The sequence below is a fragment of the Marmota monax genome, unplaced genomic scaffold, assembly GCF_021218885.2.
Source record: "Marmota monax isolate L192 unplaced genomic scaffold, Marmota_monax_Labrador192_F-V1.1 WCK01_AAM20220418_F8-fsc00063, whole genome shotgun sequence".
Lineage (NCBI taxonomy): Eukaryota > Metazoa > Chordata > Mammalia > Rodentia > Sciuridae > Marmota > Marmota monax.
This window is the reverse complement of record NW_026693726.1, coordinates 1,904,345-1,918,610: the sequence shown is the minus strand read 5'-3', so window position 1 is coordinate 1,918,610 and position 14,266 is coordinate 1,904,345. Positions and strand designations below refer to the sequence as shown.

Here is a 14,266-nt window from a genome sequence, read left to right as displayed (position 1 = left end):
AGCAGTTACCCCTGCCAGGCACTGTACTGAGCACTTCAATAAGGTCATTTCCTCCCTATAGATGAGGAAACCAGAGGCATGAATTAGGGAAGGATCCACAAGCAAAAGGGATCACAGCCAGAATTCCATCCATGTTCACAGTGACTACTGAGCAATGCAGTATTCTGTATGTCAGCTCTTTTCGCCTCCTCTTGTTACTCAGATCCCCGAAAGACTACGCCAGAATACTGACGTCCTTTTCAGTACCTTTCCCGGCCTATTTCAGAAGCCTGTTTCGTGCCCTCTTGCTTTAGGATTTGCTAGGAGACTGTTTAAGTTGATAAACCTGCTAACACCTGGAGGTAGTAACTGCATTATTTATATGGGGGTCTCTAGTTTCTTAGGAGAGAGGGAAGTGCAGGACCCACAGGTAATTCTCAAACCTGGAACAATCGAATGCAGTCTGAGGAACGGTTAGACGGGAGGGCAGAATATGCCACGTCTGCAGCCACCTACTGAGTTGGAAAGACCTGGCTACCCAACTTTCCAAAGCAGGGGAATACTACAAATGGCACTCAGTGCCTGGGGAGCCTGCTTGCCACGACTCTTGAGAAATAGTTATTGCATGAAAAGGGCATGTAGAACAGTTTCCAGATTTCCCAACCACACAGACTTCTCCCCAGCTTTGGCTGCGGCCCTCAAAACGTGTGGTTTGGACTTGAATCTGGAATCGATACTCTCTCTAGCACCCTGTGCTTTCCCGGCCTACTTCAGAAGCCTGTATTGTGCCCTCTTGCTTTAGGATTTGCTAGGAGACTGTTTAAGTTGATAAACCTGCTCACACCTGGAGGTAATAACTGCATTATTTATAGGGGGGTCTCTAGTATCTTAGCCTCCACAGGAGTGACAGCCTCAGGAATTCTAAGGCACCATGACAGCTCCCTGGGAGGCGGTTTTATGCCACACAGGAAGCTTGCACCTAGGATGGCTTCAAAGGGAACCGAGGCTGAAAGTTCTGGTGGCAGCAAGTTGATTCAACTTCCCGTTGTGCCTCACCTCCCAGAGTGTATTTAAGCAGTGGGGGCCATAGCAACGTATTAATTTATTTGGAGCACAGTGGTCAAAGAAACTTTAATTAAATGAAAAGAAAACCATGCAGGAGGGAGATTTACTTCAACTTTGAGTTTTCCTTAAAAATAGGAACAGTCTTAAAACCTTGGGTAAGGCACTAATCCAATTACTGAAGGCATTAAGCAATGAATCTTATTTTGCAAAATTATTTGAAAGGCCCAGGATAAAAGAAGTAGTGGAATAATATAACTACCTTTTGCCATGTGGCTTCTTTTTAAAATTTCTATTATTAGTTTCTCAGCAGATCTCACACCACCACAAAAAAAAAAAAGTCCACAAAAGACAGTAATTTACTCACAAAGAAAACACACCTCCAAACTTTATTAATAACCGATTTCTTTTTATTAGAGCTGATACAGTTGTGAAAACTGTACATTATACATTTTGGTTTCAAGGATTATAAATAAAGGAACTCACAGGTAGGGAGTTCTTTTTCACAGCAAGAAACTTTAAATAAACAAAGTCATGTTTTATTAAGTACATTGGCAGACTTCATGTGCTGTCCAAAATGTAGAGTACAGTATAACAACCCATTAGAAAGAGCCTTCATGTAAAATACAGCTGGGCACATTTTAGAAAAATACCAACAATTTGAGCTTTGTTTTAAAAAAGCTTATAAATCATACATATATTTATAAATGGAACAAACATGCTCACTTTATAAACATATCCTTTAGTTATCTGTTACCCATTATCTCCAAAGCATTACACATTTTAAATAAACACTTAATAAGATTAAATATTTTATTTTCTTAAAAAAAAATCAGCTTTCCCCAGCATAAGGAGCTAAAGGATCAGGAGGAGCAGTGAGAGTGCTGAGACCGACACAGGGACTTAAACGTTTGTTCTTGGGTAAAAACGTACTTCCTAAATCGAAAAAGTCAAAGCAAAAATGTAAAAAATAAATATACAAGTTGTAATTTTTCATTTGCTCTCTTTCTGCCGCCTTCTTTATTCCATATTGGTCACACCCAGGATTCTCAACATATTGTACTTCTGCAAAAAACACCACTGGGTTACTACCCTGCAGGTGACAAAGCATGCAGCCCACAACTGTGCTACCGTGGGAACTACGTGAACTGTCTCTTCTGCACTGAGAAGGTAGCTAGTAATGTAAAAAGAATCCGATTAAAACCAGGCAAATCATGAACATCTTTAGGAAGTGCTCCCCCTCCACAGAGTAATGTTTTCAAGAGATTTAACATACCTTTCCTCCCCTGATTTCTTTTTTAATAATTACTTTTATAAAGACTATGCAGATTCTCTAAGCATGCTTCTGAGTAATAAAGGATAAATTATAAAACAGCAAAAAAAAAAAATCAGTATGTCAGAATAACAAAGGACAAATATTTAAAATAAAAATGTCTAAGTCTTTAAAATTCGAAATGAAGTTACAAAAAGACTTTTGAAAAACACGAAAGGCAGAAAATTGAGAAGCAGTGATTTTTAACAAGGTTTTATGCTCTACCTGAATGTATTCAACAAAAATTTAAGTTGGAAAGAAAATAAAAAGAGAAGAGTAGTTATTAATAGCATCTTGCTTAACTTTCATGGGAATTAACATAGCCACTGACAAGATTTTATTTGGTTGTAAAGTACGTCAGCAATGAAACTGAATCCTTTAAACACTGATTACTGCAATCCATGCAACATTTTGACTATACTTTAGAATTCTGTTGTCTTTCAGTTTTTAAAATTTAGCACCTCCTAAGTGCATAAATAATTCATCTCGGTCATGTTAAAAATATTTAAAATTATTTCTTTGGAAGGTATAATGCCTTCAGATTGATAAGTTTTAAAGATAAATAAACTTTTATAGGCTTAAGAATAAACGACATAAAAAAATGATGTATTGCTATCAAAATAAACACATTTTCCACTAGCGTTTTGTTGTTTCTTTTCCTTGAGATGCAACATGTGCGTTTCGTCCAGCCAGGACCGCAGGTGGTAGGTGACTGTACATCGTATTTAAATAAACAGCAAAAATGAGCAGAGTCGTGCAAGCAAACGAAAGGTTCTCTCCCGGAACATTCCAGGAGATGTTAAAGCAGCAGGTCATGGCATAAGACTGGTGAGTGATGCTGCTACCTATTTCTTCTAATGAGATAGGAGTGAATGTTGGAACCTCGTCCACAGCAACACAATCCTCCGACCGCATTCCTCGGGCAGTCTTTTCCCCAGCTCCCTACTAAAAACGTCAGATGGTAAAATAGTAAGGCAGCTGTTGACTTCCATCAAAAAAAAAAAAATGCAGCTCCATACATTTCCAGTTTAGTCACACTCTGCTAGGACAGATGGAGTAGCCAATGCCAAGAACTTCGCCGGATGGGGCTGCTTCAGCAGATTTTAAAAAAGAATTATTATTAAGTTTTGTTCTCCAACATGGCTGTGTGCTTCAGCTCCCAGAGGACCCCAAAGCCACAAAGCATTCCCAAGGGGAACTGAACAGGTCCTCTGGCTGAATTTTCCAAGTGTCATCTCTCTCTCGCGATCCCATCCTAATTCCAAGCCTCCTTGCCTGTGTCTGAGTCTGACTGGGGTGTGCCATTTAAAGGGGTGACGACACCACGGCAGAGGACTGTGGGCTAACACCACTAGTTGTCATGACTTCACTGAAGGGTCAAAACAGTTACAGCATTAAGTAACTATGTTGAATCACATTCAGGCACAGCCAAAATAAAGTGAAGGACAATATGTCATTGTTTAAAAAAAAAAGTGCAAATTTGAGTATGAGAATAGAATATATGTAATTTGGTAGAGAAATTAAGGCTATTCTTACCTTTCCTAATTCCAATCAAGTTAGAAAGTGAACAAAAAGAATGGCCAACCCGATATTCAACAGCATGACAAGGACAATCATGACTGAATTAGGGCCCTGGAAGTGAAACAGAACAAAATAAGCATGATGTTTTCATGTTAATATCCATAACATATTGCCAAAACCAACTACCAAAAGTATAAAAAAACAAACATGGCTGCAGTAACTAAGGCATGAATGAGGAATGCAGCTCCTAAAGGTGTGAAATAAAAATAGCAAGGTTATGTTTAGATGGAGCTGTTGCTGAACTTTCACTTAAAAATGAATCCAGTCTTACTAAAATAAAAATAAATAGTAAATAGCAGATAGATCAGTAGAGAAGGAGGGGGGAAAGGGAGGCAAGTACTGGGGACTGACTTGGAGCAAATTAAATTCCATGCATTTATAATTATGTCAAAGTGAATGAACTCTAATGTTAGGTATAGCTAATATGAACCAATGAAAAAAAAATGGGCTGGGGTTGTGGCTCAGTGGTAGAGCACTTGACTAGCATGTGTGAGGCACTGGGTTCGATTCTCAGCACCACATATAAATAAATAAAATAAAGTCCATTGACAACTAAGAAAATATTAAAAAAAAAAAAAAAAGGAATGCAGTCTTGAATTAGGTTAAAAATGTTTTTGATAATAACCTGCTCTATTCACCTCAAGATAGTGCACCCCACTCTAGGTTGAGACAGTTTGCCACATGGGGGCTGCAGGCTGGTGTGCATTAGCGGTTGTGGTTAGATCCATTCAGATGAGGAAGAGTGTGTCCTCAAGGCAGGTAGAAAATGAGAGTAAAAATTTGAGGACAATGAAGCCGCCAAGAAAAAAAATCAGGAAAAACTCAAAATGAGATTCTTTAATTCCTGCTTTTTTCGGTCCCCTTTTGGGATCCTACCTTCTTTAGTAAGTAAAAATGGTTAAGTGGGAAATGGAATACTTTCAGAAGTTATTCCTCTAGGTCTAACTTTTTACTTCTCTAATCACAACCACACCATTACAGAAATAAAGTTATATTTAACAGAATGCAGAATCCTATTTTGATGACTGGAGTACCAGATACTCTGAGGCCCTCAGATTTTTGTTAACTTCAAACAAATAGGCCTCTCAGGGCCTATGTGCTCAGGACTGGCCCTCGGAGAGGCTACCTTCATTAGAAAGACGCAATCTTGGTGTTTACTATTAAAAGAGCATCTAATTCCTAAATAGCATTGAAGTGTTCCAAACTGGTCTTAAGAGGTAGGTAAGACAGGGAACTTTACTGTTCTTATTTTACAGATAAGGAAACATTGATACTCTATTTGGGTATCAAAGAAGACAAGATTGAAACAATGTTGTTGAGGCCTCAAATGTCCTTCTAGTGGCAGCGTAAGGAAGACTGGAACTGCCACTGTGGAGCCCTCTCTCTCTGGGCCTTGGGCTTGGGTCATACATTACTTCCTGAAGGAGCTCTCCTCCTGCCCTGGGACACATCTCCCTGGTAGAGGTCATGGTGCTCTGTTCTTTCCCTGTTCTGTTGTCACATTTATTGTCATCTGTTGTTGCACTGCATGTTCTCACCTGGACCCTGAGCTTTATGGGGGACTCATCTTGTTCCCCACTGTATGCAGTTCATGAGCTATGGGGGCGCCCAATTCACTGGGGCAACCCGTATTTAATGAGACCCAGCATCTTCAAAACAGATTCAGGTACTGATGGAAGGACACCTGAGTAATGAGTAAAACGGGAGGGGGAATAAAACAAGGTGCCCTTGAGAGAGGGAGTATCAAGGAAAAGAAGACCCCCGGTTCTTAAACCCCAAGTAATGGGAGGAAAATAGGTTTTCATAATGCCAGGCAGAGGGCTAAACATTTCTAAGTAGATTATTTGTTGTTTATTCATCACACGAGATTATTAGTTCCATTTTACAGAACTTCAAGAGGGTAGATGTCTTGCCCAGGGTTCCTCAGCCCCTTTGAACAAATTATACAGGTAGACCTAAACCTCATCCTGTCCACTTGCAGCTCTAGGCTCTTTTCTCTACATCCTTGTTAAAGCCCTGGGCCTTAGTTTAAAAGCAATTTCCCATCAAATTCTTTAATATCACATTTTCATCTATGTCCTGTAATTTCCATAGTAGCAAATAAGCACCAAATCTTGCTAAGGACCAACTGCTCTTTTGGAAGAGTTATATTCCAAATTCATAGGAGAGTACTAACCTGCACAACATTTCATACAATTTTTCAGGGCTGAGAAATGCAGAAATAATTTAGGAAATTCCTACAACTCTGAAAATAATCATGATGATCTTTCAACATTCATAACTGAGTACAGAAATTCAGGTAATGCCATTACTACTATATACTTTGATCTGATTTGATTCATGAGTGGTATTATTTCAACTCTTTTGGGTCAATGCATTTAATTTGTAATTCTCAAAGATAACTTAGTGATATGAAAGATGAGGGAAAGTGGATCTGAACTGGATCTGGACAATATATAATGCAGAGTCAGTATCCTAAGGGGACCCAGGAACAGGGAAATCAACAGAGAAGGTACCTTTAGTAAAGCCAACTTTAAAAGCTTATGGTACGGGCTGTGGATGTGCATCGTTGGTAGAGCACTTGTCTAGCATGCATGAGGCCCAGATTTGATCCTCAGCACCCCTCCCCCCAAAAGTTATGACAGCCTCAATCTTTAATGTTCATCCTATAAATCCTTCCAAACTTCTGTGAATTTACCAGTCCCTTGTGAATTGGTTGGTATTCTGGGTTTGGATAATGTCTTGGGGTGAATTTAGTTCTCATCTTCAAGTTTTGGCTCACATCTCATTATACTGATAATCTGGATTCCTTGAATAATGAATAAATGCCTGGATAAATGCCTTATCCAGAATGAAAAATAAATAAATATGCATTTTTCTGAACACATATATATTTATCCTGGACATATTCTAACACACACATACGTATTTATTCTATCAGTGTAGCTCCATTTATAAAACTATTTTTAGAGATGACTTAGTGAAGATGAGAGTAATCCAGTTATGAGAGGTTCAAACCAACACCAGGTGAAAAATGAAAATCTGGGACACTATTTTAGATATCAAGCCGTGACCTCGGTGTTCTTCAGATACCCAGGCAGGCCACGGGGGTGAAAAGCTTTAAGGTGAAGTCCCATAAATATGATTGTGCAGGCCAGTTGTAGCTTAAAATAGCAAAATGGAAAAAAAAAAAAGTCTTGCTTTTCAAGATCGATTGGGACAGGTGTAATGGAAACTACAGCAATGGGCAAACTGAAGTCCATATTAGAAGGCGTTAAACAAACAAAAGTGGGGGTCAAAATATGGAAAGAAATTGTACCTTAAGGAATGAATGGAAATTTTCTTTTCATTAAGAGATAATCATTCACATTTAAAATTGTGAGAAATTTTCTGCTGGAAATAGTTTATTTATATCAAATGTAAAACTTCCCTAAATCATATGCAAAGAGCAAAGTTTAATTTAATATTAATAGAAAAATTCAATTATATAAATTTACATTTTTTTGGGGGAGATTCAAACTTGATCTGCAGGGATACTTTAAGTTTTACATAAATTCGAAAGAAAGATCAGGTAAATCTCAAAACGAACTTGGAAGCTGACCATAGTAATGGCTGAGAAAAAAAGTGCAGTCAGCTTTCAGGATAGATGGAGATTTCTGATTGGAGGACTCTTCACTTGTTGCCTTGTAATAAGGCTCAGACAGTTGTTCTGGCTCTTACCAGAGTTTCCATGTTCCAAAACCCTCTATGAATATCCACATCACGTAGGATGCACACTCCTGGACATGAGCCCACAGGTAACCATGCCCACATCCGTCACAAGTTTCCTAAGGCTGCTGAGCCTCCCTTCTCCTGCTTCATGATCAAGTTGTTAATTTGCTCCAAGTGTTAGTCTGTGTCCTAGAAGGTTTTCTGTATTTCTAGAAGATCAACATCCAGGGTGATCCTGAGGATGGATCAAATCTGTTAGAATATTTAGGAACTAATTACGCTTCAACTTGTACATTAGAAACATAATAGGCAATGCTTTCTGAGCATGTGCTCAGCATGGTACTAAGAACTTTGTGTTATCTCTAACACTTTAATTCTTTAATGTTGAGATAGGAACGAACGTATGAGGAAACTAAGGCAGAAGAGCAGTTAGTAAACTTGCCCAGAGTTACACAGCTGGAGAGCAGAACTATGAACCCAGGTGTTTCAAATCTGTGCTCTTAGCTACTAGTCAGTTCTGCCTCAATCAGGAAAGTTGGTTGACTATAAAATCTCAGATTCAGGTTGGTCATCATCATGGTTTAGATATGAGGTGTCCTTCAAAAGCTCATATGTGGGACTATGCAAGAAAGTCTAGAGGTGAAATGAGCTCTAACCTGGATTAACTTATATGGGTGGTACTTGTAGGCAGGTGAGGAGTGGCTGGAGGAGGTGGGTCACTGGGACTGTGCTTTGGGGTTGATTGATATTTTGTCCCTAGTGAATGGAGCTCTCTTTGCTTCCTGGTGCCATGTCCTGAGACGCTTTCCTCCTCTAAACTCTTTTGCCATGATGTTCTGCCTCATCTTGGGCCCACAGCTATGGAGTCAGCCATTTACAGACTGAGACCTCTGAAACTATGAACCTCAAATAAACTTATCCTCTTCTAATTGTTCTTATCAGGTCTTTTGGTCACAGTGACCAAAGCTGACTAAAACAGTCATCCACCTTACAGATGGAGATTCTGACTCAAACTGAATCTCTCAATGCCTACACAAAGAACATTAACTGATTTGTTCTGGGTTTCCCTCAAATATTGGATTTAGTGTGAATGTTTCTATGAATTTTAAATTGTGATTTGTAAACTTCCCACTTACACAATGCCTTCATCTAAGAATTGTATGGAGTCTTCTACGGTTTAAAGGCCCCTCACAGACTACCCTTGTAATGATGGGGTCACTTCCTAAATCCTGGAGGAGGTTGTCAGGACTATGAAAGGCAGCTTTCTGTCATCATGAAGAAGACAACATTTTCACACAAAGGTGCCGAGTGACCCTGTCACCTTCACACATAGGGGCAGCCTGAAGCCTGGGAGGCTGCAGAGCTGCTGGGCCCTCTCTCTCCCTGAGTTGTGAACAGGAACCCTCAAGACTGACCCCTGCAGGTGGAAGATGCCTGGCCAAATCCAAGAACCATGATTCTCATATAAGCAGAACAGATGCTTTTTCTAAATCAGGAGGCTGTGAAGTCACCAAACATATCTACAGTACTGCTTCACAGAAGATGCTTGCAGGTTAAAACTAGGAAAGTCAACAGGGCCTTTGTTTTTTTTTAAACCACAGTTTAATAAGCAGGACATTGGGGCATATGTTTCCCCTGTAGAGTTATGGAAGTCCACTGAACATATTACTAGATATATAAAAGTATAAGCTTGAAGGCCTGTTTGAATTTCCCCCTTATATATCAGATAATACTGATCTATCTAGAAATAGTCTATCTCCTTTTTCTATCTCATGGATACACATAAGAGAAATCATTATTACATTTAACAAATTCAGCACTGATAATATTAACTTAATATCAGGATACTGACAAATCAATGTTAAGCATTTTAAAAATTAATGCCTATTCTGAAAATCATTTAGCTCCATAGAGGTTGACTCTTGGGTAATCCAGCTAATCCGATTAATTCACATTTAGCTAATTTAAAAGTTGAGAACCTGGGGACAAAGAGAGCTAGTGTTTTATAGACATTAGCAAAAGAGACATGAGAAATTTCAAGTATAAATTAATTCAAAAGATGAATTGTGATAGTTTAATCCTATGAGTAAATGGAGCAGCCCAAACTGAGATACCTATGTTATAACCTTGTTGCCCAAGACACTAGTCTACATCAGTATGCACATGTCTCTGACATAACCAGTACATATCAGGTGAGCTGTGGCTTATTCCCTAGCTACATTTAACACCCACTGCCTCAGTGTCAAAGGCATGTGAACAGGTCACCAGGTCATTTTTTTTTAATCAGTAATTACTTAGCTTCAGGTTAATATGAATTCTACAGAATTTGATAACATACTAATTCCACATATTATCCAACAAATAAATGTGACATGAAGAAGCACATAGGCATTTTTTCATTTTCATTAACACAGAACATTCTGGCCAAATAATAAATAAATGTTCAAGATTCATTGATAATAACTAGGATCTACCAGAAAACTAAAATTGCCAGAGCATTTACATTCTGAAATTAGAAGACCAAAGTCATCCTCTTCAACTACTAAAAAATTTCTCTTTTGGGGAAGAAAAATGTTCTCACTGCAAAGCCAGGCTCATTAAGTAAACTCCAAGCTAAACATTTATGAGAAGAATTCACAATGCTAGAAGAGATGTTCTTTTGTGTAAAGATGCTGGTCACAGTGTGTGTGTGGGGTCTAGGGAGGGTTCAGAACTCCCTCCTAGAGCTCTGGGAGGGAAAGGCATGTTTCCTTTCTAGCAGTCAGAGCACAAGCCACCATGAAGATCACCAAGAAGAGTGGACAGAGGCTTGCTAGAATGTGAGGTGGTCCTAGGTTGGTCAGGTCTTGCCTGCCTGAGTTAATGTCTAAGGTAGGCAACTGCCTGGAGAGCTCTTGCTAGCTCAAGCTACAAAGGTGTTACACTCTAAATAACCCCGTGACCCAAGGACTTCTGTGAGCCCAGGCAGTTATCGAGATCCGCACCACCCTCTGTGGCTCCCTGAAAGAACCAAAGGGGAGGAAGGAAAAGAAAATACTTGTGGTGAGACTTACTGAATTGGCTTCTTTTTCCAAAGGGCACGAATCGTTGCTTGCTGGATTCTTTGGTATAGCAAGTTCAGACTTCTTAGCTTTTGGCTCAGCTTTGCTTTCTTTGGCAACTGGTTTTGTCACAGGTTTGGGGGGACTCCACTTGTTAGGCGATGGCTTGTGCACCAGTGCTGAGGAAGACTGGCTCGCTTCATCATCGTCCTCCATGTGTTCTGGAGGGTGCTGGGGGGCATTCAGTTTCACATAGTAGCCGTGATACTGAGAATGCAGCTCCCCATTACTGGGGTTGGGGATGTGGTGGCGGCCAGAGTACTTGGACTGGGGCACGATGGCTCCGACCTCCTTTGAGGGAGCCTTTGACATCAAGGGCTTATTGACGACAGCTGTCACCTGCTCGTCAGCCATACTCCTTTTATCTTGATTGAGTCTGGCCCCAGAGCTGGGGTTTTGCTTCTTCATGGACTTTGGGGAAGGAGGTTGGGGAGAGTGGCTCTGTTTGGGACTTGCCTCAGGAGACCTGGGGGGTGTCGTGCCTTTGCGATAAAAATGAGGAGATTCCTTTGGGGTAGGTGGCTTTTCTGGTACCTTTTCTTCTGGGTTTTCTTTAGCATCTACACCTTCCTGTAATCTCTGTTTGATGTAATCGGGACCTGGGAAAAAAGAAAAAAAGGAAAAGAAAAATAAGGTGTAAAGTCTTGTATATCAGGTTTCTCTATAGTTTTTTTGCTAAAGGAGATTAACTTTTTCCCCTTTAAATCCGTTTACAAGGCTTTGACTAAGCATGAACACATTTCATTCTCCAGGGAAAGATACTGTTTATTACTGAAAGGGTACTTTTAGGACAATACATTCTGTTAATTGTCCTATTTTGATAGCCATAAAAATCAATCAACTCTGACTTCCCTAATAATTGTATTATTCTTCTGTACCTGCAGAACATAGAGATGAAATTCATGTTGGTAGAGGAACACCATAATTAACCTATTTATCCAAATTAGCACTGTACAGTTAAAACACAGAAAGCACATTCTTATATAAAGAAGTGACTCTTGTATTTGAAAATATAATAATGTATCAATATTGTAAGGCAAACCCTGCAGATAACATATTGGTAATGATCTGTCATCAAAGAATCATTAAAACTTTCTAGTTGGGTGCTGAGGTTGTGGCTCAGGGGGATAGCGCTCATCTAGCATGCATGAAGCATCCTCAGCACCATATAAAAATAAAGAGATTGTGTCCACCTAAAACTACAAAATAAATATTTAAAAAATCCCCCAAACCAAAAACTTTCTAGTTGGGACAACTCCTGTAGTTTAAGATGTGCTGTACAAATCCTTTCCAGGTTGTCCATTCACAGCTGTGACAAATAGATGTTCTGCAGGTGTCCAAGTCAAGACAAGGCAGTTGTCTTTCAGGCTGCAGCCTCAGGATTTTGATTTACTTCATATACTTCATAATTGTTTGTAACAATCATGTTATTTTCTAGGAATAGAAAAATGTTCAGTTTTTAAAAAGTGCATGTTTACCAGGAATAAGTTATAAAGAAGCAGAGTGCATCAAAAGATGGTACAGGCTGACAGCACTTAAGGATGCCTGTGGTCCTGACAGGGGCAGCTTGGGGGACCTGGGACAGTTCTTCAAGGCAGCACCCTCCTCTTAGGCACGTTAGGTCTCTGCCTCTCCCCACGACCCAGTCCCGTGCACACTTTGGCCACCACTCCTCCCAGCTGCTTTCCATTACCATGATATGAGGTCAAGGTCACACACAATGTGGTTGGCCACCTTTGTAAATGAGCAGGAGCTGACAAACCATCTCTCAAGTCTATGGTGGGGAAGCCATCCTCTCTTACTTGCTGAGAGATCACTGACCAGCTCTTGCCAACTCCAGAGCCCTGGAGGAAGGTTCATCCTCCTTCCTGCCTCCAACCCTACTCCTCACTCCAAACCAGCAGAAGATTTATAGAGGGCTGAAGAACAATTATCCTTATTTATTAGAAATACATGTTGCACACTTAATATGCTTAACTCTTCTTTCCATGGTGGTCTATGTAATAAGTTATTGTATTAAATTGCTATTTATTATGCCAGGCATTTTCCAAGATTTAAAGGCCCATCAAAACCTTAGGAAGTAGCTGTTGTTATCCCCATTTTACTCATGTGGTAACAGCCTTAGCAGCTAAAAAAACCCAAAGTCATGTATAGCCTTTAAGGTAAAATATAATGCAACATATAATGTAACATTTTAAAGTCAGGATGAGATTTCCTGAGAACGCACAAACGTAGGGTGCACCAAGGTCCCAAATGACTGCATTAACACAATTTCTGTCCTTTAGTGGAAAATTTCCCACCCCTTGGGATTTAAGTTTCCCAGTCCTGTTAACATCACTTGTCAATAATTGAGATTTCCTTTCAAAATTTGAAGATACCAAATTTGAAATAGAGATACTACCTTGCATTCTACCAGATCATAATGGAATGAAATTAGAAATCAATGATAAAATAAGAAAAAAAGCTACTCCAACACCTGGAGACTAAATAATATGGTACTGAATGAACAATAAGTTGCAGAAGACATCAAGGAGCAGATTCAAAAATTTTTAGAGGTGAATGAGAGCACAGATACAACCTATCGAAATCTCTGGGACACTATGAAAGCACTTCTAAGAGAAAAGTTCATTGCATGGAGTTAATTCTTTATAAAAGAAAAAGTCAACAAATAAATGACTTAACATTACATCTCAAAACCCTAGAAAAAGAAGAAAAAAAATCAACACCAAAAGCAGTAGAAGGCTGTAAATAATTAAAATCAGAGCTGAAATCAATGAAATTGAAACAAAAGAAACAATTGAAAAAATTGACAGAACAAAAAGTTGGTTCTTAGAAAAAATAAATAAAATTGACAGACCCTTAGCCATGCTAATAAAGAGGAGAGAAAACTCAAATTACTAACATACGTGATAAAAAAGGAAGTATCACAATAGACACTATAGAAATACAGAAGATAATCAGAAATTATTTTGAAAACTCTGAAAATACCAAAGGCATTGACAAATTTCTAGAGTCATATGATTTGCCCAAATTGAATCAGGATGATATACACAATTTAAACAGATCAATTTCAAGCAACGAAACAGAAGACACCATCAGAAGCCTACCAACCAAGAAAAGCCCAGGTCTGGATGGATACACAGCCAGGTTCTACAACACCTTTAAAGAAGAACTAATACCAAAACTCTTCAATTTATTTCAGGAAATAGAAAAAGAGGGAGCACTTCCAAACTCTTTCTATGAGGCCAATATCACTCTGGTTCCGAAAGCAGGCAAAAACACATCAAAAAAAAAAAAAAAAAAAAAAGAAAAAGAAAACTTCAGACCAATATCTCTAATGAACATAGATGCAAAAATTCTCAATAAAATTCTGGCAAATTGAATACAAAAACATCAAAAAGATCATGCACCATGATCAAGTGGGGTTCATCCCAGGGATGCAAGGTTGGTTCAACATAAGGAAATCAATAAATGTAATTCGTCACATCAATAGACGTAAAGATAAGAATCATATGATCAT

At 39.0% G+C, this 14,266-nt stretch overlaps 1 protein-coding gene across 6 annotated transcripts in view; it reads right to left on the bottom strand.

The window, feature by feature from the left end:
• Positions 1-1,429: 1,429 nt before the first annotated feature.
• Positions 1,430-14,266, bottom strand: part of Jph1 (junctophilin 1) — a 79,744-nt gene continuing 66,907 nt past the window's right edge. The window contains exons 4-6 of one of the 6 annotated variants that reach the window (XM_046460569.2): positions 10,699-11,345; positions 3,890-3,985; positions 1,430-3,722 (exon numbers count right to left, since the gene is read on the bottom strand). In XM_046460569.2, coding sequence (XP_046316525.1) covers positions 3,905-3,985; positions 10,699-11,345 — 728 coding nt within the window. In that variant the 3' untranslated portion in view covers positions 1,430-3,722; positions 3,890-3,904. Of the gene's footprint in view, positions 3,986-10,698; positions 11,346-14,266 lie in introns of all 6 variants that reach the window. The other 5 variants (XM_046460572.2, XM_046460570.2, XM_046460573.2 and 2 more) reach the window with 5 other exon arrangements.